Source organism: Bos taurus, chromosome 17, assembly GCF_002263795.3.
Source record: "Bos taurus isolate L1 Dominette 01449 registration number 42190680 breed Hereford chromosome 17, ARS-UCD2.0, whole genome shotgun sequence".
Taxonomy (NCBI): Eukaryota; Metazoa; Chordata; class Mammalia; order Artiodactyla; family Bovidae; genus Bos; species Bos taurus.
The window spans coordinates 57,782,153-57,806,737 of NC_037344.1; the positions used below are offsets into that span (position 1 = coordinate 57,782,153).

General features: G+C 49.3%; 1 protein-coding gene and 1 long non-coding RNA gene across 3 annotated transcripts in view; one reads left to right on the forward strand and one right to left on the reverse strand.

Moving 5' to 3' along the window:
* Positions 1–24,585, forward strand: part of NOS1 (nitric oxide synthase 1) — a 208,681-nt gene that overhangs the window by 90,002 nt on the left and 94,094 nt on the right. For both annotated transcript variants that reach the window (XM_059876393.1, XM_059876394.1), the window contains exon 2: positions 10,446–11,604. In XM_059876393.1, the coding sequence (XP_059732376.1) occupies positions 10,880–11,604 (725 nt within the window). In that variant the 5' untranslated portion in view covers positions 10,446–10,879. The remainder of the gene's footprint in view (positions 1–10,445; positions 11,605–24,585) is intronic.
* Positions 7,394–13,996, reverse strand: LOC132342620 (uncharacterized). Its single transcript, XR_009491077.1, has 3 exons — positions 13,595–13,996; positions 9,509–10,260; positions 7,394–9,383 (listed from the first exon to the last, which is right to left on the reverse strand). It is a non-coding gene; the product is annotated as an uncharacterized lncRNA (long non-coding RNA).

Below are 24,585 nucleotides of genomic sequence, written 5' to 3' on the forward strand. Positions count from 1 at the left end.
TTCTTAAGAAATGATTCAGAGACCACTGGTAATATATGTTTCCTTTAAAAAAAAATGTATACCAGATCTTGGTTATGGCACTGGGGATCTTTAGTTGTGGCGTCTGAACCTTTAGTTTTGGTATTTGTTAATAGTTCCCTGACCAAGGATCGAACTGAGGCCCCCTGCATTGAAAGCATAGTCTTAGCCACTGGACCACCAGGGAAGTCCCAGTTTGTTTCTTTTTTATAGTAAAGAGGCTGTCCTCTTGGCCATGATTCTGTTCACCTATCTGGGCTGAAATACTTCATTTTCCTTGAGGTGTCATCTAGAGTGACTCTTAAAATAATGGAAGCACCACGCACTTTACGTGGACTATGCCATCAAATGTTTTCCATCCACTTATTCCATGTAACTTATTTCTCCTGCTTGCCAGATGAGGAATCTGGGGCTAATATGTGGTGGAGGAGGGTCACAAACCCTTGCCTTTCCAACCCCAGTGCAAATGCCTTCAACCCCTACCTGACAATGTCGGTGATGGGGTGTGTCTGGCAAGGACAGGGGCAGAGGTACATCCTTGCGGACCTTGTGCCCCTGAGGGGTCCACAGATGGAAGACTTTAAGAGCCTAGCCCCACACCCTGGAATTTGCAGTCTGTGTGATGGGTATAGTGCTCTACAGCCGGCTGAACTTGTTCATAAAAATGAGCTTTGCGAAATGAAGATGGAATGAAGGTTTCATAATTCCCCAGATCTCTTCCAACATGGGGCTGACAGCTGTGAAACTCCCTCCTGATGATGGACTGGACCAGTGATACCCCACCTCCCTCCCACTGGTGATGACTCCTCACGAAGTCCCAGGGCCTGACTTCCTGGCTGTCTCTCGAGTGCCACATTCCGACACAACGAATCCCGTTCTCTTGGTATTCCAAGAAAGGAGCCCGTGACAGGCTCCCATTCCATTGGCAAGCAGGACCAACCTGTGTGTCCACAGCACTGACCTGATCCTCCTGCACAAAATACTTTAAGCCACATACGTCCATTGGATGCTCCAGACAGCCAGTAGAATAACATCTGCTTGCATTTTAATAATTAGTAAAGAAGTGAGGCGGGGGAGGATCCATTTACTGAGCACTTACCATTCTGTATGGCGCAATGTAAGACCTCGGAAAATACTCATTATTATCTCATGCCATCCTCACACACGCATGCCCTGAGGAGATGCTATTATCACTCCCATTTTATAGATGCAGAACCGTGACTCAGAGGTTAAGTAACTTGCTGACCATCACAAAGCTACATGGAGAAGCTAGGGTTCAAATACAAAATAATCTGACTTCAATTTAAGTTTTTTTAAAAAGTATATTTTCTAAAATATTGCTGATTTTCTAAATGTTTTGTTTTTCCAGATTTAAGGAAACCTTTTTCTATTTTCTCTTAAGCTATCTCTGATTTACAGCAATTTGATAAAATGTATCTTTGGGAAAATGATAAAACATTTTTATTTTTTCCCCTACCTGATCCCCCCACCCCAGAATTCAGAGACTGAGTATTCTTATTTTCATAGCAATATAGTTATTTGTCTAAGTTCACTAACAATCTTTTTGTTCATTGGAGTTTAGATTTGTCCTTTTATTAAAGCTGATACAAAAGCATAGTAAAAAAAATAAACAATATGAAAGAATATATAATAAAAGTGAACTTCCTCCTCCCACCTAACCTTTTGCCTCCCCGTCTCCTTTCCCAGAAGCCACCTGTGACCAACATCTTGAGTGTGTTTCCAGAGATACTGAGTACATCTCCAAGCTTACATGGAAGTATAGATGAATACATGCAATGGGTCTACAAATATATTTAGGTATTGGTGTTCTCTACCTTGCTTTTTAATTTAACTATGTCTTAAGAATCATTCCCCATTGGCCCTTTATTATTTATTATTATTATTGGCTGTGCCACACAACATGTGGGATCCTAGTTCCCCAACCAGGGATTGAACCAACACCCCCTGAATTGGAAGCTGGGAGGCTTAACCACTGGATGGCCAGGGAAGTGCCCCCTTATTGGTCTTTATAGATCTAATCTCCCCGTATTTAATGCCTGCGCCGTATTCCATTGCATGGATGTGCCATAGTTTATGTAGAAGTTCCCTATTAATGGATACTCAGATTTTCTAGTCTCTTGATATTCTGAACAACCCTGTGTGTGTGTGTGTGTGTGTGTGTGTAAGGATGTTCCTTCCAATTTATCCTAAGAATTGAATTGCCAGGCCAAAAATCCATGTGTTTTCAATTTTGGTGTAGATACTGTCAATCTGCTGTACAAAGAGGCTATACAAGGCACGATAGATGAGAGTGTAAATTTCTCAAAGCCTCGCATCAGAGTGTTCTGTCAAACTCTAAACGGTCTTCATCCTCATGCTCCTGACTCTAAACAGTGCTCCTTCCTGCCCCGATGATCTGTGAGCATTAGATCTGAGACGATCAGGAACAAACTGTAGCCTTGAAACTGGGGAATTATGTGACTGGGGAGACCCCCCTTGGCACCAGGGTGTTTGTGTCTCTGGGATCCCCAAGACACAGAACGCCAACCTACCCCTACCCCCCGCCAGCAGCTTGCAGAGGTTGGAGGATTTGTAGCTATGACTTGCCAGCGTGGGAGAAAGCACGTCATTTTGATCCCTGGGGGGTGTTCTTTCTGGGGAAAGACTGCAAATTAGCAGTTCAGGAGATGTAAGGAAGTTGGTTGGTTGCTGTATTTTGTGGTTTGGTGTTGTGTTTTGTTTTGTATTTTAAGAGCACAGTTGGGTTACAGTTTTGATCTTTTGTTTGTGTTGGGGGTGGCATTATCCTGTTTTGCTTTTCAAGACATGGTGGGCTTGGGATTTGTTTTTAAATGAGATTGGAGGGACATGGGAACCAGAGTTGTGACTCCCTTAGAGATTTTGTGGGTGCTTGAAGTGAAAACAGCCAGTTTACAGGCTGAGTGTCGTTTTCTTTAATATTTAATGGTATACACATTTAGATGATTTTAAAGTAATAATTTGTTGTTGTTTTTCAGTTGCTAAGTTGTCTTTGTGACCCCATGGACTGTAGCACACCAGGCTTCCCTGTCTTTCACTATCTCCCGGAGTTTGCTAAACCTCATGTCCATTGAGTCGGTGATGCTCTCCAACCATCCCACCCTCTGTCGTCCCCTTCTCCTCCTGCCCTCAATCTTTCCCAGCATCAGGGTCTTTTCCAGTGAGTCAGCTCTTTGCATCACGTGGCCAAAGTATTGGAGCTTCAGCTTCAGCATCAGTCCTTCTAATGAATATTCAGAGTTGATTTTCTTTAGGATTGACTGGTTTGGTCTCCTTGCTGTCCAAGGGACTCTCAAGAGTCTTCTCCAGCACCACAATTCAAAAGCATCAATTCTTTGGCCCTCATTCTTCTTTATGGTCCACCTCTCACATCTGTACATGACTGCTAGAAAAACCATAGCTTTGACTATATGGACCTTTGTCAGCAAAGTGTCTTTGGTCTTTAATATACTGTCTAGGTTTGTCATAGCATTTCTTCCAAGGAACAAGCATCATTTCATGGCTGTGTGACCATCAGCAGTGATTTTGGAGCCTGAGAAAATAAAATCTGTCAAGGTAGTCAGTGCAAAGTCTGTCTCCCTCCTACTAGTGATGTGCAGAATTCCATCTAAGATGTAGCCAGTGACACCCATTCCTTCCAGAACATTCTCTCCACTTACATGTACAGAATATATGCTTTTGCACCATTCTTTTTTCACCTAGCGGTATATCTTGGAGCTCATATCCCACCTGTAAAAAGAGATCTGCGTCACTTTTTAAATGAAACATTTGTTGCACAGGTGGGTTAGATTTCAAATGACATTCAGGCAGCAAGCTGTTGGGTTCTGGACAACCAGCCCAGATGACACCCTACTCTCTCTCTTTACATGGTTTGAGGTGGGTTTTCTTTCTCCCCCCACTCCTGCTATCCAGTGGTCAACCTTAAAAAATGGCGAGATGTTTCCTTTTACCCTCTATGTCATTTTCTGACTTCTTTAGAAAGCAGAATTATCTTCTTCCTGCCTAGGTTATCAGTAGGTGCTTGAGGGGACCTAAGGGGCAGTGGGGTGCAGGGAGGCCCTCTGGTCCAGGCACCATGAGGGTCAGACTCTAGACCTCCACTACCCAACGGCAGCACAGTGTGAGCACATATCTGATTTGTTAACTGTACAGTAGTTGCATATAAAAGCATCAAAAGCAACAGTTGAAATTATTTTTTCATAATAACTGTGCTTAATCCAGTATACCCAAAGCATTATCCTTTCAACATGTGGTCAATATTGCGAACTTATTGAGCTATTTGACATTCTTTTTTTTCCTCCTAGTCTTTGAGACCCCATGTAGATTTCACCCTTAGGTCACATCTCCAGGAACCAGTCACAATTTAGGTGTTCAATGGCCACATGTGGCTGGTGGCTGCCCTATTGGACAGACAGCTCTTGACACCCCAACTGTGGCTGATCCATGTTGAATGAGTACCCTCCTCCCTTCTCCAGGCTTCTGTTTCCTTATTTTTGAGTGTGGGAGTTGGACAATCTTTTGGATTTTAATGGCTCTTCATCATCCTCTTGTCCATGGACTTTCAGTGCTAAAAATGAAACGAATAGGCAGCTTAATCTCAACCTCTGTAAAATGGAGACCATTGAATGCGATGAGTCAGGGTGAGAATGAAAAGTAAGGCAGCCAATGAGAGTGTGTTGGGGGGAGGCGTCGTCTTAGGGGATCGTCTTTAGGGTTAGGTGTGTACCCAGCACCCGCTGGCTTAGAGCCAGGGCAGTCTTCCAGTTTGCTTCTCTGAACCCCAATCACCTTGTCTTTCTGTAATTGTTGTTGTTTGGTTGCTCAGTCACGTCTGACTCTTGTGACCCCAAAGACTGTAGCTGCAAGACTCCTCTGTCTATGGGATGTCCAAGGCAAGAATACTGGAATGGGTTGCCATTTCCTTCTCCAGGGGAATCTTCCTAACCCAGGGATTGAACCTGCATATCCTGCTTCACTGGCAGATTTTTTTCCTGCTGAGCCAGCTGGGAAGCCTGTCTTTCTGTTAAATGGGGATAAAACGACATGTGCTTTACATGGTCACTGTCAGGATAAAATAAGACACCCGTGTGGAGGACTCAGCGCTGTGCTTGCATGCGTGCTCAGTCGCTTCAGTCGTGTCCGACTCTTTGCGTCCCTATGAACTGTAGCCCACCAGGCTCCTCTGTCCGTGGGATTCTCCAGGCAACAATACTGGAGTGGGTTGCCATGCCCTCCTCCAGGAGATCTTCCTGACCCAGGAAGTGAACCCATCTCTTACGTCTCCTGCACTGGCAGGCTAAACTCTCCATCCCTGGGAACTGCTCCCATCACCATCCTGGATGCAGACGTGGGCCCAGGATGGGGCGGGGGTGGCATGCCCAAGGTCACACAGTGAGATGGTAAGAGCAGACGCTGGCCTATTTTGGCTCCCTCCTTCTCCCTGGCAGTCGTCCTCGAAAGTCAGGCATGAATTTCCTCCACAGCAAGGTACTCCCAAAACCACTGAAGTACTCCAATGAGGCCTGGGTCCAAGTATTGTTTCCATGGTATATGCCGTGGTGTGCACGCACATGTGCCGTGTTTAAAATCACAGCTCCAAGAGTCGGAGGCTGGGTTGGCAGGATACCCAGCACCCGTCTCCCTGTATTCAGTGCCTCATACCATGAGTGGCGTGAGATTTCTCTATGCTTTCAAGCATCGGCCCCCTCCTGGCACATGACATGCCTTTGGAGAGGCTGCCACAGAGTAGCAAGTGCCCTGAGTCAAGGGCCAGGAAGCCAGAACCATTACATGTTACACGACAGTGGTAAGAAGCCATTTCTTCTGAGCATTCATTCTGTGACATTACTGAAACCCATGCACTTAACTCTTTTATTCAGTCCTCCCAGTTACCCAGGATGTGAAGAATTACTTAAAGAGCCCATTTTACACATACAGAAACTGAGGTTCCGAGAAAATAAAGAACTCACCCAGAAACACACAGATAGAGCCAGAAAGGGCCTTAAAAATCTTCCCTGTGGCAAAATGGTGGCCAGCCGTCCTGGAGCCCCAGGTTTGAGGAGACACTGTGGATACTGGACATTCACAAAGCAGGACAGACGCATCTCCATCTAGCATCTTAGTATATTCTTTGCAGATGTCAAACCTGATCCTGGTCAGGATGGGGGTGAAGATGCGTTTGGGGAGGGAAAAGAGGGATATTATTAAGGGGGGGATTGTCATTAAGATTAGGATTGACCCTGATGAAGGTTCAGAATCCACTTGCTTAGACCTAGAGCTGTTTACCCCCACCTGTCTCTCAGTAGACGCTGAGTATCATTGCCTCTTTGAAGCCCTGCCTCTTTCCATTCCTTCTAAAGATCAAGTTGTCTTTCTAGGGCCAAGGTCTAAAAAACAGCACTTCAATTTCCCAATTCCCATCCAGCCAGCAGCCCCACCCCCGCCCCCCTCTCCCTGCCGCCAATTTAGAAAGCAGCTGAGAAAGAGAGAGGAGAAGCTAGGAGTGACCAGGGAGATCTGCAGGTTTGCCTTGTTTCTTTTTTCTTAAGCCAAGTCCCAGCTCTGTCCTTTGGTAAATTGTGTTTTTCGTATTATTTTTTATTGAAGGATAATTGCTGTACAGAATTTTATTGTTTTCTGTCAAACCTCAACATGAATCAGTCATAGATATGCATATATCCCCTCTCTTTTGAACCTCCCTCCCATCTCCCTCCCCACCCCACCCCTCTAGGTTGATACAGAGCCCCTGTTTGAGTTTCCTGAGCCATATAGCAAATTCCCATTGGCTATCTATTTTACACATGGTAATGTGAGTTTCCATGTTACTCTCTCCATGCATCCCACCCTCTCCTCCCCGCTCCCCATGTCCATAAGTCTATTCTCTATGTCTGTTTCTCCATTGTTGCCCTGTAAATAAATTCTTCAGTACCATTTTTCTAGATTCCATATATATGCGTTAGAATATGGTATATATCTTTCTCTTTCTGACTCACTTCACTCTGTATAATAGGTTCTAGGTTCATCCACCTCATTAGGACTCACTCAAATGAGTTCCTTTTTATGGCTGAGTAATATTCAGTTTTGCTTTTCATTTTCATGCATTGGAGAAGGAAACAGCAACCCACTCCAGTGTTCTTGCCTGGAGAATCCCAGGGACGGCGGAGCCTGGTGGGCTGCCGTCTATGGGATCACACAGAGTCGGACACGACTGAAGTGACTTAGCTGCTGGAGAATCGCAGGGACGGGAAAGCCTGGTGGGCTGCCGTCTATGGGGTCACACAGAGTCGGACACGACTGAAGCGACTTAGCAGCAGCAGCAGCAATATTCCATGTCACTCAATTGTGTCCGACTTGTTTGTGACCCCATGGACTATAGCTCACCAGGCTCCTCTGTCCATGGAATTTTGCAGGCAAGAATACTGGAGTGGGTTGCCATTTCCTCCTCCAGGGGATCTTCCCAACCCAAGGATCAAACCCACGTCTCCTGCATCTCCTGCATTGGCAGGCGGATTCTTCACCACTGAGCCACCTGGGAAGCCCTGTGTATATGCACCACAACTTCTTTATCCATTCTTCTGTCAGTGGACATCTAGGTTGCTTCCATGTCCCAACTATTGTAAATAGTGCTGCAGTGAACAATGGGATGCATTTGTCTCTTTGAATTTTGGTTCCCTCAGGGTATGTGCTTAGGAGTGGGATTGCTGGGTCATATGGTGGTTTTATTCCTAGTTTTTTAAGGACTCTCCATACTGTTTTCCATAGTGGCTTTATCAATTTACATTCCCACCAACAGTGCAAGAGCGTTCCCTTTTCTCCACACCCTCTCCAGCATTTAGTTTTTAATGCAGTGTTTTTTTTAATGCAATGCCTCAACTAGTTATTTCTCTTAATAATTTTATTTGTTTATTTTTGGCTGTGTTGGGTCTTGGTTGCTGTGAGGGCTTTTCTCTAGTTGTGAGGAGTGGGGGCCACTCTCTAGTTGCGGTGCGTGGGCTTCTCATTGCAGTGGTTCTCTTGCTGCAGAGCACGGGGGTTCTAGGGCAAGCAGGCTTCCGTAACGGTGGTGCGTGGGCTCAGTAGCTGCAGTTCCCAGGCTCTAGACAGACTCAGGAGTTGTGGTGCATGGGCTTAGTTGTTCTACAGTACATGGGGTCTTCCCAGATCAGGGATTGAACCCATGTCATCTGCATTGGCAGGTGGATTCTTTACCACTGAGTCACAAGGAAAGTCCCTTTGGTAAGTTCTGGCTGAAGCCAGTATGGGGTAGAAGCAAGCTGGGGGCCCCCACCTCCCGAAGAGCTCACCTTCAAGTCCTTTCTTGAATTAAAGAATGGAGCCCAGTGCCAAACTAGAACACTCAAAAGATCTGGAGGTCCCAGCTGTCTCTGCCTTCAACTAAACAGTAAGCATCCTGGGTTTGGTACCCAGAAGAAATGGGTACCATGAGAGCTCTGGGAGAGTTAAGGAAACCAGAGCCCAGGGTGGGGGCGGGTAGGGAGGTTGACCAATCCACCCCAGTGAGGAAGGACATAGCAGTTTGGGCTGGTTTTCTCTGCAAGCCAGAAGGCCAGCAGCAAGACGCCGAAAGACACTCAGCCTGTCAACACACGGGCCACACAGGCTCACACACACAGCAGAGAAATGACACAGCAGGAGGGCGATGCATGAATACACAGAGAGAAACACACACACACACACACACTCACAGCGACGCCAGATGGAGAAAGCAGCCCAGGCTGGGTCTGGGTATTCATGACTCCCTCACCCACACAGAGGGGCTGGCAGAGTTACATAACGCAAGCTGCAAAAGGGCGAGGCTGAACTTGCTAACCACCACCCTCCCTTAAAGGGGGATCTGGGAGGTAGCGCCTCTTTCTCGGGGTGCAGGGAGAGTTATCCCCACCCACCCCCTGCTTTCAGAGGCGGCAGGAGTTTATCGGCTGCCTCAGCCCTGGGGTGACCCCGGAAATCCGCTAAAAGGGAAACAAGGGAGTGTTGCTTTGTCAGTAGTGATGGATAAGAGCTCCCTCCTTGGGTGAAGGAGTTTTGAGGATGCTGATGGCAAGGGGTGCCAGGGCAGAGAGGAAACTGAGGCTGGAGCTGAGGGTAGGAAAAGAGATGAAGGGATTTTCTGCTACCTCCCACCCTGCCCCACTCCACCCGTAACCCACAGGTCACCTGCCCCAACCCAGACACATAAGATGTGCTTCCATGCTGCTCATTGGGCCCATGCCATGGGTGCACACACCTCACCTGGGCTACAGCATCTTCAGGTGGCCTCCATGTGGTCTTTTGGTACTCCAGTCCCTTCTCTGAGGCTGGTGAAGCTGGTGGGAATTGCAAAAGTCACTAGACTATAAATTGTTAAAAACTAGAGTATTTAAAAGCTCAGACTCAAGAATGGAGCAGATCTGAGTTCAAATCCTCCTCCCACCATCCTTCTCCACCTGACCTTGGACAAGTCACTGGACCTTCCCAAGTCTCAGTCTTCTCATCTGTTGAAGAGTTAACTGTGAAGATCAAAGGAGGAAAAAAATACACAGAACATATGCACTCAATGAGTGTCCACCGTCTTTTGGGCTTTTTCTTGTTCCACAAATATTCGTTGCGCACCAGCTCTGTGTTTATCTAACCCTAGGGGGACAGAGTCCACACTTCCTAATGTTTCTCTGTTAGGATTTCAGACAGTCTGTGATACACAAATGCCCTCCAGAGTTTGACGAGGACCTGTGTCTTTGGTATTTATTATACCAATTTTGGCTTATCACGGGATGGAGTGTGGCCAAGTCTGTCCTTTTGAACCTGAGATAAGTGAATCATTACAAAAATGACGGTCCTGAAGTCCAGCTGACCTTCCTCATCCGTGGTTCTGTAGAGGGTGACGTCATTTCCTGTTGATGGGTTTGTGATGGGGGCTTTGGGAGTGGTAGGAATGGAGAGCCCCACACCCCATGATCCTTGTCGGCCAAGCTCCTGACCTGAGGATGGAAAAATGTTGCAAAAAGCAGAGAGGCAAAGGCTGCATGACAGGGTAGGAGTGCTGACTTCTTCTGGTGAAAAAAAGATGGGAGGTCCTAGGGTTCTTGCCATTTGATTTCTGGGGCTGACTCCTCAGTGGTTTTCCCAAGGAGCCCCCCGGTCTCACAGGGCTTTGATCATGGAAATGAAACCAGGCGATATGCAGCCACCTGCGAGTGTGCCCCCCTGGAGGAAGAAGAATTTTGTGTCTAGGTTGTCTTCAGAACTCCAGAGCATCTTATGGCTAGACTTCTCAGTTGGCTGTGTTTCCCATGTTAGTTTTAAAGGTGGTCTTGGGCATCCCACATCCCTCTCTCCTTTTTTTTTTTAATCCTTTTCCTCCCCTCCCTTGTTCCTTCTCTTGACCTCAGGAAGACCCGGATCGGATCTGCCTCTGGCGGGCTGACGATGCCCAGTTGGATAGTCCATGCTAGCATGCGTCACCCCTAGGCACAGCCACCAGACACGTCTCCTCCGGGATCCGCCTGACCTGTGGCATAGGGACTCATCCCACTGCTTCCCCTGACGTCTGCCTGATCAACCATCACTTCCTTAGAGACCGAGGAAGGAGGCAGACGCAGGAAATCATGCCACCGACGGCGCAACAGCAATGAGCGAGTGACGCTGAGTTGACGTCAGAGGCACAGAAGACCAGCACCGAGAGCAGCTCCCCGTCCCGGCTGCAGCCCCGCAGCACCAGCCCCCGGCGGCTCCTCCCGGCGCGGCCTGAAGCCCGGCCACTCCTGGGGACCTGACCTCGGCCAGACCCGTTTTGAGGTCTGTGGACCCTTAGACACTAGACACCATGGAGAGCCACATGTTCAGCGTTCAACAGATCCAACCCAATGTCATTTCTGTCCGCCTCTTCAAGCGCAAAGTGGGGGGCCTGGGGTTCCTGGTGAAGGAGAGGGTGAGCAAGCCACCCGTGATCATCTCTGACCTGATCCGAGGGGGCGCCGCGGAGCAAAGCGGCCTCATCCAGGCTGGGGACATCATTCTCGCCGTCAATGGCCAGCCCTTGGTGGACCTGAGCTACGACAGCGCCCTGGAGGTGCTCAGGGGGATTGCCTCTGAGACCCACGTGGTGCTCATCCTCAGGGGCCCCGAGGGCTTCACCACGCACCTGGAGACCACCTTCACCGGGGACGGGACCCCCAAGACCATCCGGGTGACCCGGCCCCTGGGTCCCCCCACAGCAGCCGTTGACCTATCCCACCAAGCGTCAGCCGGCAGAGAGCAGACGCTGGTGGTGGACGGGGCCACAGGGCCCGGCAATGGGCCCCAGCATGCGCCAGACCCGGGGCAGGAAGCCAGCTCCCTCGCCCATGCCAACGGCCTGGCTGCCAGGCCCCCAGGCCAGGACCCAGCCAAGAAAAGCACTGGGGTCGCCCTCCAGGGCAGCGGAGAGAACAATAAACTGCTCAAAGAGATAGAGCCTGTCCTGAACCTTCTCACCAGTGGGGGCAAAGCGATCAATGGAGGGGGACCTGCCAAGACAGAGACCAAGGACGTGGAAATCCAGGTGGACAGGTAAGCTGCAGGGGTGCCTGTGTGTGCTCACATGTGTTGTACGCGAGCGTGTGTGGCAGCTCAATCTCACAGCCCGGGAGCCAAGCTGAGTGTCTCAGGCATCCGAGCACACGTACACCCGCTCAACCCCCCTTGCCTCTTGCCCTGGAAATTGCCATTGCGGAATGGAATGGACATAATGTCTAGTGCGTATCTCTTGCCATGAAACCCAGAGCTCATAATCATTGTAGCTGAGGCCCCATCTTCCAGCACCCCCACAAGGTGGGTATTTTTGCAATCCACATTTCAAGAGTGAGAAGACTAAGGCTCAGATGGTGGGGCCTTCCCTGAGGTCACTGCATGAGGAGAGGCGCCTGGGCATGGCTGACCTGGGTGTGGATGATGCTGAGAATCTGGGGAGAGAGAGAGAGAACTGGGTGCTGGGCGAGCCTCAGCCCAAACTGGCTTTCTCCTGGGGGCAGCCCATCCAGGGCAAGAAAACTTCTAAAGAGAGAAACTGGAGACAAAATAGAGAATTAGTCCCCATTCCCCAAAACTCTGGCATTGCTCTGATTACATGGAAGCTGAGGCCAGCAGTTGAAGAACAGGGCACCAAAGACTTCCCTGGGGTCCAGTGGTTAGGGCCCCATGCTTCCCCTGAAGGGGCCACAGCTTCAATGCCTGGTCAGGGAACTAAGATCCCATATGCCGAGTGGTGTGGCCAAAAATTTTTTTAAAAATTAGAACTGGGTACCAGCCCCTCTGTATTTGCCGGATTGGCATTTTCTGACCCTCCAGGGGCTGCACAGTCGGTGAGGAGCAGATGGGCCAGGTGGTGGGGAAATAGGAGACCCAGGAGACACGAGTTCAATCTTGTGTTGGAAAGATCCCCTGGAGTAGGAAAATGGCAACCCACTCCAGTAACCCTGCCTGAAAAGTCCCATGGATAGAGGAGCCTGGCAGGCCGTAGTCCAAAAGATCGCAAAGAGTTGGTCACAACTGAGTGACTGAGCGAACACACACGTGGAGAGGGGCAGGTTTTCTCTCTGCCTTCTTCCACTCCCCTCTAAGGTCTAGCACTGACGCTACAGCCCACAGTGTTACTAGGCAGATCCTGGGAGACACAGAGGGAGGCTCAGACCTGAGGTCCACGGAAATCCAGGCCGCGCTTTCCCAGTCCTCTTCTCAAGGACCCCTGAGAGTTCCAAGGGCATTTAGAGGTCACTGGGAAATCCTGTGGGGGCCTGAATTGACTAGCTCCCAGGCCCCTGTGTGTATTCATATAGGAAGTATTCACAGAGGACCTACTCTGTGCAGGTACTCTTCTGGGCCCTGGGATGGAGCAATGAATGGACAAGTCCTCTGGCTTTGGGGGAGGGACTGAAATAGACAAACCCCCTGACTTGGGGAGCTTGCAGTGCAAGGGGAAGCCAAAGAAGCGAGAGGTTAACGCTGTAAACCATTAGTCATACGCCCTGAGGAGATAAATAGAGCGGGGAAGGGCCAGGAAGTGTTGGGGAGGGTAACATTGCGGGGGGGAAGCTGGCAGGCCACACTAGGAAGGCAGCAGGGGAGGACCCAGAGGCAGGGGCGGGGAGGCTCACAGCTGCAAGGGGGAGGGGCATCCAGGCAGAGGCAGTGGCAGGTGCCAAGGTCCTGAAGTGCACTTGTGCCTGCATGGGACCCAGTCCTGGCAGGGCAGCCCCCAGACCGCCCACTGTGCACCCCCCAGTCTGTGGAAGCCCACCCTGGCCACCATTGCATCCTGGGGCTTTTCCAGCATCTCACGCCTGGCCAAAAACTGAGCCAATCCAGCAAGACCCCCAAGGAGGAAAGTGGAGGCTCTGTCGGAAGGCCTTGGGCAGAGGGCGACAGAGGGCACCTCCTGCCCGCCCAGCTCCTCCCTCCCATCCACCCTTCCTCTCTCCTGCGAGCTCCCCACAGATACCCTGGAGTCTGCCACACCCTGGGTCCCATCTCCACGAGAGACAGCGAGTCTTAGGCCACATACACAGGGCGTGGTGTGACCCTCTCAGTGGGACAGATGATTGGGGGTCCCCAGTGGCCTAATGTCCATTTCCAGAGCTGGAGGCCAGGATCACGTCCTCAGGGTTCTCCCGGTGTCAGTGACCTGGCACCTCATTCTCCCACAACCAGCACAGGAGCCCCCCGCGGGCTAGAACCCACTTCCCAGGGGTCCCCACTGTGACATACTCGGTGGAGATGGAGGGTGTAGCCATGAGGTAGTTTCTGGGCAGCCAGTAGGTACTCCCAAGTCTCACCCCGTGGGCTTGAATTCTAAGGCAGCTAGAGACTCCAGAATCAATCACTGGCCTTCTTTTCTAGACGGCATCAGAAGTGCCCATCCTCCGAGGCTCCTGGGCATGGCTTCTCCCCACCCCAATCCTTTACGTGCCCCGCCCATCCTCAGCACCACCTCTTGCAGAAGCAGGAGTGAGTCCATGAATAGGACCATCTCACCTTGCATGCCAGTGGAAGCCCTGGGTCTAATGTCCTGTGTACTTGGTTCTGATTATCAGCTAGGCGTGGAGTGTGAGCCTCAGAACCCCGAGGGCTCTGTTTCAGCCCCACCCCGGCCCAGGAGTCTGACTCTCCGGTTATGATGTAGAGAAGTCCCTTCTATAGTTGGGAGCTATAGAAGCCTATCCAAGGAGCAAATACAAGCAAATACCCTCTCCTAGCCTGCAGTCCAGGACATAAAGGCTGTGGACAGGACCCCAGGCTGGGATGAGGTACTTGAGTCCCATGAACTTTAATGGGAGCCCACTTGGTAGCCAGGCCCCAAGGGGCCTCTCCAAACTCTGTCTCGGGGAAGCAGGCTTTGTGTCCCCAAGAATGAAGGCAAGATAGATCCGTCTGCCTTGGAGCGCTGCTCCCACAGACCCATTTCCCACCTCAGGAGGTGACATCTGAGTTCTCAGCCACCCTCATCCCTCAGGGTCCTCCACCAGGGACCCCACATCACCTGCAGTGTGACTGACCACAAGCAGCAGAAAAAACTGCTTAGGTGGAGAAATGTTTTGGGAGAAAGTGACCCAGGGCAAGTATATGGCTCCACGAAACCCACTGAGATGAATGGTTCTAAGGATGAGTAATACTGTAATAGCATGTGTTCCCCCCGGCTCCATGGCTGGATGCATGGCTCTCCCCCTGCACTCTGTTTTTTTAACAAATATTTTGAAATGCCCCCTTCACTAACCAGAAGCTCCTTCATGGAGCATGTAGCCTACCCACACTTTACATTTTTTAAATCACTGTAATGCCCTAACGATAGAATAAAGGCTACAGAGCATAAAAGTCATTTATAATAAAAGAGCCTATAATTTAACATATCGGCACACAGGCACGGCTCCACCAGAGTGTCACATGTTGGCACCTAAAGATAGAATCGCTGCAAACACGATGCAGACTGACACAGGTGTGTTGTGTTGGCAACTCTGACACCACCTGCCGCACAGCGTCGCCTTGGTGATGCGGTTTTCCCAAATGGTGAATGATTCCTGGTAAAACGATGTCCTGTCTTTGATTTCCCAGTAGTTGCAAGTTCAGTAGAATTTAAAGCCGAATTTATACATAAACCCACGATGAGACTTCGGCTGAAAGACTGAAGCATGTTTCGTGTTTTTGTTTTCACTCAAAGGTGTCCAAAGTCTGCGAGGCAGTCAGGACCCTTCCTCCTCGAGTGGCATTGCCATTTGTGTTGCCAGGGTGTCCCTCACCCCTGACATCACCTCCCTCCCACTGTGATGTCAGAAGCATCGGCCATCGTCGTAACAACCACAGATTGCAAAGCTGTTTGCTCATGGCTAAAATAAGTGTCTTGTTATGAATCAGTGTCCCAAGTCAGGAAACGCAACCCCAGAGGCAGCATGTCATTCAGAGCCCGTCTTGGGGCTGCTGGCCTGGGAATGTTCAAGCCCCACAGCACACACAGCTGCCTGGAAACGACTCATCCTCCCAGGCCCCTCTCCATCCAGGCTGCTTTTGGGGGTGGGGTCAGACCAGCATCCTAGATGCTGGGTGACAATGAAGCCAGCAGCCCGCTGGGCCCAGAGCCCCACATCCGGGTCCCACTCGGCATCCGTGGCTTCTGGGTCTGAGCAGAGGCTGGGCCATCACTGGTTCTCAGCAGCGACCTTGACTCCTCTGCTCTCTTGGCCTTATTTTCCTCCTTCCGTCCTTCTTTCCCCTTGGACCTGGACTTATTCCCCTGCTCCAGCTAGTCCCTTTCCCTCAGGGGGCACCCCTGTCCTGTTGTTTGGGGTGTCGGCCTGTGTTTGGGGAGATAAGTGATGTTGACTTGAGACACAGTCTCCTCCCTTCATCCCAGGAGGAGGGAGGGGACCCTGAGCAGGCAGTGACAGCAGGTGAAGGGTGATCAGGAAGGGAGGCGGCGAATTCGGGGCCTTCTGTACTCGGGAGCGGTCACTTTAAAATGCTGCATGTCAGAGGATATCCAGGTTGCTCAGCTTGCTGCCCTGAAGGAGGGTTCTAAAGAGGCCAAGGTCCACGGTCCAGCATCCATCTGGACCAGCCGGCCAGCCACCTCGCCCTGCGCTCTGATAACTCCTCGTCTGCTTGCAGGGCCCTCCCTTGGTTACTTATAGGAGTACCTTCCCAACAGTCACCTCTTTAGAACCTGTACGAATGCAGCTCCTGAAGTAGGACCTGTGGTTCTAGCCCCCGCTTATAGAAGAAGGAACTGAAGCTCAGAGAGGTGAAGCAACTTGCCCAGGGTCACACAGCACTGGCCACAGGGTTCTATCCAGGTTCTACCTAGCAATCTCACAGTGAGCGTCTAGAGTTTAAAAAGAAACCAGACAAGCAAATGTGGCTGGAGGAACAGAAGTCGATTTTAACCCTAGAGAATCCGCTTTTTTGGGGGAGGGGCCTCCTCCTGTGACAAGCCTAAGTTTCATCCCCATCATGTTAGCCAGCCTCTGCTGAGCACTCCAGGTGGGCCTGGCCCCAGGCTATGGTCTTCACATCAAGTAATTCACTTCCTCCACATAGCACCCCATTTTCCTGATAGGAAACCAAGGCTCAGAGAGGTGTAGTCTCTTGTGCCAGGTCACACAGCCAGCCTGCAGCAAAGCCAGAACTTGACCCTAAGCCCACGTTCTTGACCTCTACTAAGCTTGTAGATTGCACTGTTGGCCACAGTGCCCTTAACCACTAGCCATCAACTTTCTGAGGCTATCAGAGTATTTTCTCAGACTGGAGGGGAAACCAAGGCCCTGAGGTTGCCGTCTACTAAAGACAGCCTCCCTAGAGAGGTGACCTCGGATCAACCAATGTCAGCACTGATGCCTGAGAGCCCCTCCCCCTAGGCTGCACTTGATCTTTCTCATGGCTGTGCATCATCTGGTGGCAATTTCCATTCTTTCTTTTCTACTGTTTTTTTTATTCCTTCTTTCTCTCTCTCTCTTTTTTTTTTTTTTTTTTTGGCATTTTTCAACTCAGGAATTAACTCTGATAACTTTGCCGTCATGCAGAATCTGGGAGCAACTTCTCACCCTGACTATTTGAGTGTGAGTGACTTCCAGCACTGCCCTCTCTGCCACCATGCGTTCTTTCCCAGGCAGGGGCCAGGGGTCCTGTTTAATCAGTTAATGCACTTGCTCTGTGACCTCCTCCCACGTATGTCCCTGCCACCTGGTCTAGTGGGCACCCAGCCGCTCATTCTGGAGGGGAAAGAAGCTCACCCACCTCAAATTGCATGTAACTGATGGCTTCTCAGCATCTCTCAGTCACTGGATATTTATGGAGCATCTATTCTGCCTCAGATACTGTCCTCAGAGCTGGGGATCCACTGATGATCCACTACAGAGTCATCTCATAGACAACACTCGAGGAATAATAAATAGACACATGCAGTCATTTTAGATAGCAATGTGTGCTGTGGAGGAGATCATACAGTGACTTCAAGAGAAGTGGCTTGGGGTTGGGTAGCACGCTGGATCGGAAGGTTGGGGAAAACCTCTCTGCAGGCATTTGTACCAAGGCCAGAAGGTGAGAACCTTGCGAAATCTAGGCAGGGGTGTTCCTGGCAGAGGGCACAGCAGGAGCAAAGGTCCTGAGGCAGGAACAAGGTTGGGATGTTCAAGGAACTAAAGGGAGGCCTTGAGTGTAGCAAGCAGGAGGAGAGCAATAGGCAGTGAGGTCAGACATAGACACGGGGGCAGGGCCATCAACCATCCCAACACCCGCTCATTGTATCTGCCATTGTTCCTGTGGCTGCTGTTAACAAATGACCACAACCTTGGTGCCTTAAAACAACACACCTTGGAACGTCCCTGATGGTTCAGTGGTTAAGAATCCACCTTACAATGCAAAGGATGTGGGTTCAGTCCCTGCTCAGGGCACTAAGATCCCACATGCCATGGGGCATGGCCAAAAATCTTTTTCTTAAAAAGTGAATTTGTGGCAAAATAGATAAATCAAGATATTTTACATTAAAACCTATTCCCAGCCTCTCAAAAAAAAAAAAAAAAAGATATATCAGAGGGGCTGTTAGCAAGAAGTCAAATCCCAGTAAGACAGTTGGCCTTAGGAGCTGGGACCCAAATTCAGCCCCATCCCCCCTAGCCTGGGGCCTACAGACATGAGTTGGAGAATCCTGCCCAGCTTTTGTGATCTTAGGAATGAGAGTCATGGTTGTTTTGGAGCCTTGAGGCCCTCGCTACAACACTCACTGTGGAATGCCTGCTCTGAAGAGCGTACCTTTATCAAGAACCACCCCTGCAAACTCCAGCATGATGGAGTCTAGAAGGAAAGCTGCACAGAGACCCCACTTGCACAGCCCCCCAAATCTTCCTGCTTCAACTCAGCTATCAGAATCTGCAACCAGATAGAAGCAGAAGCCAAAGACCGTTGGAGTGTGGAGGGCCAGGAGGGGAGCTGGAGAGAGCGTGGTGTCTGCGGAGAGATGCGAGCAGGGCTTCCTGCCAGGACCAGCTGCTCCTCGGCGGCCTCCTCGCCTGGTTGGGCTGGAGTGGGTGGCCTCCACCTCCAGGCTGCGCCCTGTACCCAGGCCTGGCCCACCTGCTCCCCATCCTGGGTCCTTGGTCAGGGGAGGTTTAGTGGTCAGCATGGGGCCAACCAACACGTGCAAACTGCCTGTGGAGTCTGGCCTGGGACCCCCATCCCGATGCCCGTGAGATCAGGGAGCCTCGGTTGGAAGGATCTGGCAAAGATCCTCAGAAGGTTTAGAGATGCTAGACCGACTCTTGGCTTGAGTATGAGGATCCAACTAGTGAAGTGGAAGGAAAGGGCTTTATAGTTTAGTTCTTGCCAAGCAGCACAGAAAAATGCTCACCAGGTAGGAGGGAGAGCCTCACACTAAGGCAGGGGGAGAAGGAGAGCTGGGGGAGGGCGGCACTTCTAGCCAGGAGGGCACCTGTGCTCACTGCGCGAGTCTATCTCAGAGCTCTCCCAGGGAAACAGGTTTTCACAGGTGTCCTTGGACGGTGTGGGTGCTTTTGACAATGCAGATTCCAGGCTTCCCACTATTTCAGACTCTCTGGAGATGGGCTGGGGGGAATTTTAACAAGCCCCTCAATTGATTCTGATGCACCCTGATGTTTGAGAACCACCAAGCTTGACCGCAGGATGGCTCTGGCCTCGCTGGTCTGCCATAATTCCAGGTTCACTGGAGGATGTCTTTGCAGGGGAATAAGGACACTGAGCAGATGTGGGAGCCACTGAGCGAAGGCAGGTTCCTCAGGCCCGTCTGGGAACAAGGCACAACTAGTAAATAAATCCTCACAGGCCCCGGGTGGGTGTGGAACAGGGACGGGAGAGCTGGGAAGCGTGGGTTTGTGGTCCTTGACTGAAGCTACGCCTGCTTCTCAATAGGGAGGAGTCTAATTCCTCCCCTCCCCACAGGGACATTGATTGATCTCCTGGGATGTTTTCAGTTGTCCCAGCTGGTGATGGAGATGTTACTGGTATCTAATGAGGAGAGACTAAGGATGTTGTTAAACATTCTCCAATGCACAGGGCAGTCCCCACCACAAAGAATTATCTGAACCTAAATATCAGTAGTTACAGGCTGAGAATTTCTGATCTAAACCAAGATCCCTCAGGCAGCTGGGCAGGACCAAGACTCAAAAGTACTGGCCAAGGAGAGTCACCATTCAGGCTTCTCAGAAGTCAAGCCAAGGCCCCGTCTACCTCCATCCGTGGGCTCCCAGTGTACTTACTTAAATGAAGAAATGATAACCTGGAGTTAGCAAAATTGCATTTAGTGGATAAACACATTCACTACCACCACCTCATTTTGGGGGAAACATTCGATATCTAAATTTGAGATTCTTCATGAGTATGAAATCCAATCAAATGCCCCCCCTCAAGCCCTGTTCTCAGTGATTCTCAATGAGGAGGGCAGCAAGGAAGAGGCATTTAATTGCAAAATTTCCTCTGCTTCTCACTGGTGGTGTGATCTTAACAAGTTACCTAATCTGTCTGGACTTCAATCGCCACAAGTTAAATGTTAGTCGCTCAGTTGTGTCCAGCTCTTTGCAACCCCGTAGACTGTAGCCCACCAGGTTCCTCTCTCCATGGGATTCTCCAGGCAAGAATACTGGAATGGGTAGCCATTCTCTTCTCCAGGGGATCTTCCTGACCCAGGGATCAAATACAGTTCATGTTTGGTCAGAGCTGACTGTATACTAGACCTTTTACAAGCATGATCTTATTTAACCCCCAGGAGAGGTGGTGTGTGAAGCGGGCCTTGTAAGGGTGAGTAGGAGCTGACTCTTGACAGAGGGGAGATGAAAGGGCATTCCAGGGAGGGCAAGGATGGACATAGGAATGGACACGGTGTGCTCCCTGGGAAGAGAGGGGAGTGGAGGTCGGGGCCAAGAGTGATGGAAGTGGGGAGTCTGGAAAGGAAGCAGAGAATTCCCAGATTCCTGGGCTCTGTGAGCAATGGGCAGTTACTCAGCCGTAAAAAGGAATGAGACAATGCCATTTGCAGCGACATGGATGGACCTAGAGATTATCGTACTGAGTGAAGTCAGACAAAGACAAATACCATATAATACCACTTATATGTGCAATCTAAAAAAATGATACAAATGAACTTATTTACAAAACAGAAATGGACTCATATATATGGAAAACGAACATCTAGTGGGAGGGGGGAGATAAATTAAGAGTGTGAGATTAACATTTGCACATGTCTGTATAGAAAATAGTTTTTTAAAAAAGCAAGGTTGTACTGCATAACAGAGGAAACTATACTTAATATCTTATAATAACCTATAATGGAAAGGAAACATATATGTATGTGGGTGTGTGTCTGTGTCTCACTGAATCGATTTGCTAGACACCGGAACTAATACAACATTGTAAATCAAATATACTCTCTGCTGTGCTTAGTAGCTCAGTGATGTCTGACTTTTTGTGACCGCATAGACTACAGCCTGCCAGACTCCTCTGTCCATGGGATTCTCTAGGCAAGAATACTGGAGTGGGTTGCCATTTCCTACACCAGGGGATCTTCTCAACCCAGGGATCAAACCCATGGCTCCTGCAGCTCCTGCATTGGCAGGCAGATTTTTTTACCACTGATCCACCTGGGAAGCCTTGTACATAATATGTGTGCATTTATATGTATACGTACATATATATAATGTATATGTAATATATATACACATATATATGTATATGAACCCATGAAAAAGAAATGGCAACCCACTCCAGTGTCCTTGCCAGGGAAATCCTAGGGACAGAGCACCTTGGCAGGCTACAGTCCATGGAGTCCCAAAAGAGTCAGATACAACTTAGTGATTAAACAATAGCAATATATGTATGTATAACTGCATTACTTTGCTATACACTGAAACTAATGCAGCATTGTAAGCCAACTATCCTTCAATTTAAAAAGAAATGTCTGAGTGCAGACATCCCTCCCTGTGCCCCCATAAGCCCTCAGGGAAGACGCCCCTTTCTCAGTTAGGAGCCATACATGCCTTCAGTCTTTAGAGACAGTAAGGCTTTGGCCAGTACCATGCAGTGCTATAGCCACTAACTATATATGGCTAATTAAAGTGAAATAAAATTAAAAATTCAATTAATTTCTCAGTGACAATAGGTGCTTTTTTACAGCCGAGCCACATAGGGGATCTTTGTTCCCCACCAAGGGATTGAACTCATGACCCGCCCAGTGGAAGCGCAGTATTAACCACTGGACGATGAGGGAAGTCCCTAAGCACATTTGAAATATTCAGTTGCTTCATGTGGGCCATGGCTAAAATACCAAAAAACACAAGCAGACGTGGAATGTTTCCATTGACTCAGAAAGTTCTCCTAGACCATGCTGACTTAGAGGAATCTTGATTGTTTTAGAAAGAACTCACATTTTCCTTTCTCTGTTTCTGTTTGATCAGCCTACAAACACGTCAGTAGTCAAAGCAATAGCAGATGCCCCAGGCTAAGTGCTGTGAGCCTTACCTCCTGTAATTGTTGCAGTAACCCCGGAAACTGGGTTTTATTATCAACACTATTTTAGAGATGAGTATACTGAGAATTAGAAAGGTTAAGTAGCCAAAATATCCAAAGTCACACAGCTTACAACCAGCAAAGCTGAAAGTTGAACCCAGCTCCACCCAATCCACAGCCCATGGATCTCACTGCCCGTACAAACCTAGCGAACAGACACATCCCAGGCTGAGCAAATCCATGGCAATAAACTCCTTATCTCCCTCAGAGCTTTTACTGAAAACTTGGGGTGGGGACTAGGAATTCAGAATCTACCTAAATCTACTCCTGATTTTGTCCCTGGGTGCGGAGAAGCAAAGTAACTCCTTGTCAGATGCTGAAGGATGTTCCCTGTGGTCCCACGTTAAAAATATTCTTGTTTTAAGTTGGAGGCTAATTGCTTTCCAATGTTGTGTTGGTTTATGCTGTACAATAAAGCAAGTTGCATCCCCTCCTTCTTGAGCCTCCCTCCCATCCACCCCCATCCCACTCCTCTGGGTCATCACAGAGCAGAGGGCCTGGGCTCCCTGTGTCATCCAGCAGTTTCTCATTAGCTGTCTCTCTTACGCATGGCAGTATATATATGTCCATGCGACTCTCTCCTATCCTTCCCACCCTCTCCTTCCCCTGCTATATCCTCAAGACCACCGTCTACATCTGCATCTCTATTCCAGCCAGGCTAACAGGTTCATCGGTACCATTTTTCTAGGTTCCAGAGATCTGTGTTAACACATAACATTTGCTTTTCTCTTTCTAACTGACTTCACTCTGTATAACAGGCTCTAGTTTCATTCACCTCATGACAGTTGTCTCAAATAAAAATATTCTTCCCCAGCTCATCACAGGGCTCTTACATAAGTTTGTGTGGACAAAACACTTCAAATATATTATTTAAACAAAAGTGTTAAAGGCTTTTTTTTAAAAAAAAGCAAAGGATGAAGATAAAAGCACCTCTCTCTACAGATCCACAAGAAGACAGGTCGTGTGAGCCATTTAAGAGTCATCTGGGTAATTGTACCCTGTAATCTTTGTAAACTGGCCTCATTCAGTGAGAGATGCTGGATTCCTAGCTCTTTAGCCTCTGGCTTATCCTACACATCCTGACTTGTTTTCCCAGTCTGTTTACAGAAAAAGGAAGGATCTGAGCCGAGCATCAGTCAGACCTGGTTTCAAATCCCAGCTCTTCTTTGTGTTTGCTGAGAAACCTTGGGAAATTGACATAACCTCTCTGGTCTCAGTTTTTGCATCTGTAAAATAGGGAAGCTTTTAATATCTGCTGGGAGGAAGTGAAATAACTTCTGTGCTGGTACCTGGTACATTACCAACACTCAAACAGCGCTAAACTCCTCTCTTCTCTGCTGATTCCCCACTTATGGTCACATGACATCCTAGAACTGGAGTTTTAGCGCTGAGAGGGGCTGCATGACATTTAGAACAGCCCACTCCACAGACAATGCCTCTGTTTATTACCACATAGGTAAACCATTGACTTGGGAAATATCTAATCAAGAACCACTCCTGGTGTGTTTTGGAGACATTTTTGAGAGAGTAAAACATAATGTTCCCTCTTACAACTGCAGACCTCTCCAAGCAAGATGAGCAGAAGTGGCTTCAGCATGAGCCACCAGAACGCTGCGAGACAAAGCAAGGAGGGGATTCTGGTAGCCCCATCCGAGCAGCCAGAGGGGCCACGTAGGGCCTTACACTCAGAGCTTGGGCCCTGGCCTCTGATTCATCCCAATGACCATCAGCACCAGGCTGGGGGCTGGGGGAATTTATGGAGCCAAGAGTCCCCAAAGCTGGGAACATAGGATGGAGAGCTGGGTACGGCCAGCCCCCACGCCTGGGACCAAAAGTGAGATGGAGTACAGAGCGAGCCGCATTGCCCAAAGTTGGGGAACAGACAGAGGCCATCAAGCGAAATTGGGTGGGAGGGTCAGAAAGCAGGACGGCAGAAGCACGGAGATGAGGTGGGGCAGGTTGGGAGGTCTGGATCTGATGCAGTCAGTCCCATCTCAGCCACGACTTCCCTCCAGCTCAGAGGATGGTCAGCCTGTCCAGCCAAGATAGCCTCTTCCTGAACCTATCCGAGTTCAAGGGCAGAGAGCCAGGAAAGCTTCATGGTTAGAGTCAGGAGTAAGCCTAGGTTTGAACCCCAACTCCTTCACCCCTGACTGTGAGACTTAGGTGAGTGGTTTAACCTCTCTGAGCCTCAGTTTCCTCATCTGATAATGAGTGCAAGGGTGGTGATGGTGGTAATGAACATGGTGATGGTCATGACGATTCTGATGGGACGAAGGTGATGGTGATGAGAAGGATGAGAATGATTTGGGCAATAATGGTGATAATGAAAATGATGTTTTCAACATTGGTGTTGATGAGGACACTTATGATGGCTGTGGTGACAATGATGCTGATGCTGATAAGGAAAAGTTGGATGGTGATGTTAACAATCGTAAGAATGATGGTGCTGATGGTGTTGATGATAAGTGAGGG